The following is a 6322-nucleotide window of genomic DNA, read 5'->3' on the forward strand; positions in this document are numbered from 1 at the left end:
CCCCGCGCCCCATCCCAAGGGAACAGGACCCCCAGGAAAGCCCCGCGCCCCCTCCTAAGGGAACAGAACCCCCAGGAAAGCCCCACGGCCCCTCCAGAAATAACAGGATCCCCAGGAAAGCCCCGCGCCCCCTCCTAAGGGAACAGGACCCCCAGGAAAGCCCCGCGGCCCCTCCAGAAATAACAGGATCCCCAGGAAAGCCCCGCGCCCCATCCCAAGGGAACAGGACCCCCAGGAAAGCCCCGCGCCCCCTCCTAAGGGAACAGAACCCCCAGGAAAGCCCCGCGGCCCCTCCAGAAATAACAGGATCCCCAGGAAAGCCCCGCACCCCCTCCTAAGGAAACAGGACCCCCAGAAAAGCCCCACGGCCCCTCCAGAAATAACAGGATCCCCAGGAAAGCCCCGCGCCCCCTCCTAAGGGAACAGGACCCCCAGAAAAGCCCCGCGGCCCCTCCAGAAATAACAGGACCCTCAGGAAAGCCCCGCGCCCCCTCCCAAGGGAACAGGACCCCCAGGAAAGCCCCGCGCCCCCTCCAGAAATAACATGATCCCCAGGAAAGCCCCGCGCCCCATCCCAAGGGAACAGGACCCCCAGGAAAGCCCCGCGGCCCCTCCAGAAATAACAGGACCCTCAGGAAAGCCCCGCGCCCCCTCCCAAGGGAACAGGACCCCCAGGAAAGCTCCGCGCCCCCTCCAGAAATAATAGGATCCCCAGGAAAGCCCCGCGCCCCCTCCTAAGGGAACAGGACCCCCAGAAAAGCCCTGTGGCCACTCCAGAAATAACAGGATCCCCAAGAAAGCCCTGCGCCCCTCCCAAGGGAACAGAATCCCCAGGAAAGCCCTGTGCCCCCACCAAAAGTACTGGGCCTCCAGGAAAGCCCCGCGGCCCCTCCAGAAATAACAGGACCCTCAGGAAAGCCCCGCGCCCCCTCCCAAGGGAACAGGACGCCCAGGAAAGCCCCGCGCCCCCTCCAGAAATAATAGGATCCCCAGGAAAGCCCCGCGCCCCCTCCTAAGGGAACAGGACCCCCCAGGAAAGTCCCACGGCCCCTCCAGAAATAAGAGGATCCCCAGGAAAGCCCCGCGCCCCCTCCCAAGGGAACAGGACCCCCAGGAAAGCCCCGCGCCCCCTCCAGAAATAACAGGATCCCCAGGAAAGCCCCGCGCCCCCTCCCAAGGGAACAGGACCCCCAAGAAAGCCCCGCGGCCCCTCCAGAAATAACAGGATCCCCAGGAAAGCCCCGCGCCCCCTCCCAAGGGAACAGGACCCCCAAGAAAGCCCCGCGGCCCCTCCAGAAATAACAGGACCCTCAGGAAAGCCCCGCACCCCCTCCTAAGGAAACAGGACCCCCAGGAAAGCCCCGTGTCCCTTCCAAAAATAACAGGGCCCCCAGGGAAGCCCTGCGCCCCCTCCTAAGGGAACAGAACCCCCAGAAAAGCCCTGTGGCCACTCCAGAAATAAAAGGATCCCCAGGAAAGTCCCGCGCCCCCTCCTAAGAGAACAGAACCCCCAGCAAAGCCCTGTGCCCCCACCAAAAGTACTGGGCCTCCAGGAAAGCCCCGCGGCCCCTCCAGAAATAACAGGGCCCCCAAGAAAGCCCTGCGCCCCTCCCAAGGGAACAGAACCCCCAGGAAAGCCCTGTGCCCCCACCAAAAGTACTGGGCCTCCAGGAAAGCCCCGCGGCCCCTCCAGAAATAACAGGGCCCCCAAGAAAGCCCTGCGCCCCTCCCAAGGGAACAGAACCCCCAGGAAAGCCCCGTGGCCCCTCCAGAAATAACAGGACCCCAGGAAAGCCCTGCGCCCCCTCCCAAGGGAAAAGAACCCTCAGGAAAGCTCAGCGGCCCCTTAAGAAATAACAAGACCCCCAGGAAAGCCCCGCGCCCCCACCAAAAGTACTGGGCCTCCAGGAAAGCCCTGTGCCCCCTCCAGAAATAACAGGACCCCCAGGAAAGCCCCGCGCCCCTTCTAAGAGAAGAGGACCCCCAGGAAAGCCCCGCGGCCCCTTAAGAAATAACAGGACCCCCAGGAAAGCCCCGCGCCCCATCCAGAAATAACAGGACCCCCAGGAAAGCCCCGTGCCCCCTCCAGAAATAATAGGACCCCCAGGAAAGCCCCGCGCACCCTCCTAAGGGAACAGGACCCCCAGGGAAGCGCTGTGCACCCTCCCAAGGGAACAGGGCCCCCAGGAAAGCCCCGCGCCCCCTCTAGAAATAACAGGACCCCCAGGAAAGCCCCGTGCCCCCTCCCAAGGGAACAGGGCCCCCAGGGAAGCGCTGTGCACCCTCCCAAGGGAACAGGGCCCCCAGGGAAGCCCCGCGCCCCCTCCCAAGGGAACAGGGCCCCCAGGGAAGCCCCGCGCCCCCTCTAGAAATAACAGGACCCCCAGGAAAGCCCCGCGCCCCCTCCTAAGGGAACAGGGCCCCCAGGAAAGCCCCGCGCCCCCTCCTAAGGGAACAGGGCCCCCAGGAAAGCCCCGCGCCCCCTCCTAAGGGAACAGGGCCCCCAGGAAAGCCCCGCGCCCCCTCCCAAGGGAACAGGGCCCCCAGGAAAGCCCCGCGCCCCCTCCTAAGGGAACAGGGCCCCCAGGAAAGCCCCGCGCCCCCTCTAGAAATAACAGGACCCCCAGGAAAGCCCCGCGCCCCCTCCTAAGGGAACAGGGCCCCCAGGAAAGCCCCGCGCCCCCTCCCAAGGGAACAGGGCCCCCAGGGAAGCGCTGTGCACCCTCCCAAGGGAACAGGGCCCCCAGGGAAGCCCCGCGCCCCCTCCCAAGGGAACAGGGCCCCCAGGGAAGCCCCGCGCCCCCTCCTAAGGGAAGCCAGGGCGGCGAGGCAGGGCCGGGAGCCGGCGGCCGTGGCCAGCGAGGCCGGGGAGAGCAGCCTCACGACCCCCGCCCCGCACGCCTAATTAAGGGCCGCCGTGAATGGCCCGAGCCGCAGATGGCTCACACAATGGGGACAGCGGGGCCTCCGCGCCGCCGGCACCTAAGGCTCAAAGGAGCGGAGCGATTAAATTAAAACCTCATCCTCTCGAGGAGACAGAGGGGCGAGGGGGGTTAGGGCGGGCGGGGGTGCAGCCCGGGCAGCGGCGGAGGCTGTTGAATGGGAAACGTCGCTGCCGCCGCTTCGCCTGAGCGAACGAAAAAAATGGCGGCTGGAGATCTGCCAGAAAATGCTACTACGCATGCTCGGTGTCACCACAGGAAGTGTCCGTCGCTGCCGAGCAGACCGGAACCAAAGTTCACAGGGAAAAACCGGAAGTGGAGATGGGGGAACGAAAAAAATGCGACACACATCACCAAACGAAGCCAGGGTGCTCGGGACGGGCTCAGGGACTCAAGCCCCAAATTTTAACGCACTGGAGAGGTTCTAGAGCCTTCTGGGGGCCTGTATTTGGCATGCAAGAGCCTGCAGCTCCCGTGGATGACCCTGGGGCCCCTGGGGCCCAGGCAGGTGCCGAGGATGCGGGGGAGGGTGTGGCCGGGCGGGGCCCGCCCAGGTGTGAGGCCCCAGGACCTTCTGCTGCTGCAGGACAGGCTCCTCTGTACGCTATTGCAGGCCCGCCCCCCTTCCCTGTGGCTCCCGGGCCTGTTTACTACGGCGGAGTGGATCCGAGATTCTTCCAGGCCGCAGGGGGCGTGGCCAACCCCAACTTCTTTCCGGACCCGAATAACAGCTTCTGGACACAGCAAATCTTATGCAGGTATTATCTGCATGGGCAATGCAAGGAGGGGGACAACTGTCGCTACTCCCACGACCTCTCTAGGTGGCAGATGGCCGGGCAGGGCCCCGGTTTCCTGCCTTGGGCCCCTCCCTACGGTGGGCCTTTTGCGGCTGCGCAGAGCGTGCCCCCGGTTCAGCAAATGGCGGCGGCAGCCCCCCCTTATGCATCCGCAAGCTACTGGCCTCTGATTGGCTCAGCTCCTGAATGGGGTTTCTACCCAGCCCATGCCGGGACAGACAATGCAGGCTATGAAGCTGCCGGAGGTGCAGAAGGCTGGGCGGGGGCCTTTGAGTTTGTTCCGGGGCAGCCCTACAGAGCCCGCATGGCCGCGCCGCCTCCGCCGCCGCCGCTGCCGCCGCCGCCGCCTCCGCCGCCGCCGCATGGTCCCGAGGCTCCTCTGCCGGTGCCCGTGGCTGAGAGAGAGCAAATGGCTGTGGGCCGGGGGACGCAGCTTTGCCGCTATGCTGCCAGGGGCCAGTGCATTAATGGGGAGAGCTGTTTATACCTCCATGGAGATGTATGCGACATGTGTGGGCTGCAGGCCTTACACCCCGTGGATGCTGCCCAGCGCGAAGCCCATATCAGGGTCTGCCTTGAAGCACACGAGAGAGATATGGAACTCTCGTTTGCTGTGCAGCGCAGCATGGACAAGGTGTGTGGCATCTGCATGGAGGTTGTCTATGAGAAAACCACCCCTGGCAATCGCCGCTTTGGGATCCTTCCCAGCTGCAACCACACCTTCTGTCTCATATGTATCCGTAGGTGGAGAAGTGCTTCACAGTTTGAGAACAGGATCAGTAAGTCCTGCCCGCAGTGCAGGGTCTCCTCCAGCTTTGTCATTCCCAGCGAGTTCTGGGTGGAGGATGAGGAGGAGAAGGCGCAGCTTATTCAGGAATACAAGGAGGGAATGAGAAAAAAAGACTGTAGATATTTTGCTGAGGGCAGGGGTTACTGCCCATTTGGAGCCTACTGTTTTTACAAGCATGCCTATCCTGGGGGCCATGATCACAGGCCAGATGGTGGTGGTGGAGGACCGGCCGGCGTGTACTGGCTTCAGCTTGTGCAGCCTGTGCCAGTGGCACGGGGCAACCTGCTCTCTAGAAGCAGTAAGAAGGAGCTTGCCATTCATCGGCTGGCCAATCGGTTGTTGAAGCGGTTTCTTGCGCTGAAGTATAATTTGCCCATCTCTGAGTGGGATTTGCTTTATTCTCAGCTGGAAGAATATTGCGATCTGAATCTGTAGCATCCTGGTCTGGCATATGGTCTAGCCTGCTGAGGCGCTGTCGTCCGCTGTTGCCTGATTTCCTTTATTGACTGACGTACTTTGCTTTCAGGGCTGTTGAGGCAATCTTGATGCAGTGTTTCTCTGTTTTCCTGTCTGTTCCCCATCCCTACTAGGATTATGACGTGTGTTAAAAAAAGTAACAAAGTCTTTAAAGTTACTGTTTTGGTGAAATGAATATTCGTCAGCTGATGGCTTGTGTTGTCATGTCTGTTTTCAACAGTATTTACTCAGTGCTAGTCTAGTGTTTACAGAATATTTACATGCTCATTATAAAACCCCTCAAGAATAAATGTGACAAGATGAAAGAAGTCTTAACCGAATTAGGAGCTTTCTGCTGCATTAGCCTTAAGAAACGGACCCTTGCAGGGCTTTGCTGCTGCTCTCTCTGTCTGTTTACATGTCTGCTTCTTCAAGTGCACTTGTTAACTTGTGGGTACTTTGTGATCTCGTGTTTTACTTGACCAAAACTAAGTGCGTATGTTTACATGCTTTTATCCTGTTTAGCTTGACGTGAAGTTATTTATATTTGGAAGTCTATATTTAAGAATGATCTATATATGATGCATATGGATTTTATGCATGTAAGTGTATAAAAGTTATGTATTTGGAAAATATGAAAGAGTATACAGCATAATATATATGTTTGTGCAATGAAATAAATGCAGAAGTGAAAGCTAAAGGTCAAAGGCTAGCAGTATGGGCTGTTGTGTGAGTTGTGTGAATAATTTCTTTGCCCCTGTGGGTGATCTGTCTTCAGCAAAATGTAACAGACACAAACCTTACAGGACTTAAAAAACATGTTAGCAGTGATTCCCATGAAGACATTAGTATCTTATTCTGCTATTACAAATACAGAAGTGTGTGTGCCTATGCAGTGTGGCCACCATCTTCCTATTCATTGCAAAAAATCCTGGGCTCATATACATAGCCCTTTGCATTAAATATCTTATGACTATCTAGATAGACTTTTGACAGAAGTTTACAAGATAAAAGCAACAAGATTATAAAAGGAAAGTGAAAATAAAAAATACTTAAACCAGTAAGAATGTAAAAATGGAAAAGTAAAAATATAAAAAAATATAAAAAGCATCAAAACTAAATATAATAGGAGCATATACAACTTATAATACAATATACCATAATCAGATTAAACAAAAGTAGCTTAAAAGCTTAAGGCAAAGGTTATGAGACATGCTTTAAATTAAAATGAAACTATATGCTATTTAAAATACATACCTATGGTACAAAATATGAAGATATTAAAATAGAATTGAAAAATTAGCAAAACATGCTGTGACTTTCATAGACAATTTTAT

The 6322-nt window shown here is 57.3% G+C and overlaps 1 protein-coding gene across 1 annotated transcript; it reads left to right on the top strand.

Annotated features, from left to right (window-relative positions):
* Positions 1 to 3263: 3263 nt before the first annotated feature.
* Positions 3264 to 4964, top strand: MKRN3 (makorin ring finger protein 3; the record flags this gene model as incomplete). The annotated part of the gene is made up of 1 exon (XM_080691710.1): positions 3264 to 4964. One exon carries the CDS (start codon positions 3264 to 3266, stop codon positions 4962 to 4964), a length of 1701 nt encoding a protein of 566 aa, XP_080547836.1.
* Between the last annotated feature and the right edge of the window lie 1358 nt (positions 4965 to 6322).

Source organism: Muscardinus avellanarius, assembly GCF_963383645.1.
Source record: "Muscardinus avellanarius genome assembly, chromosome: 3".
Lineage (NCBI taxonomy): Eukaryota > Metazoa > Chordata > Mammalia > Rodentia > Gliridae > Muscardinus > Muscardinus avellanarius.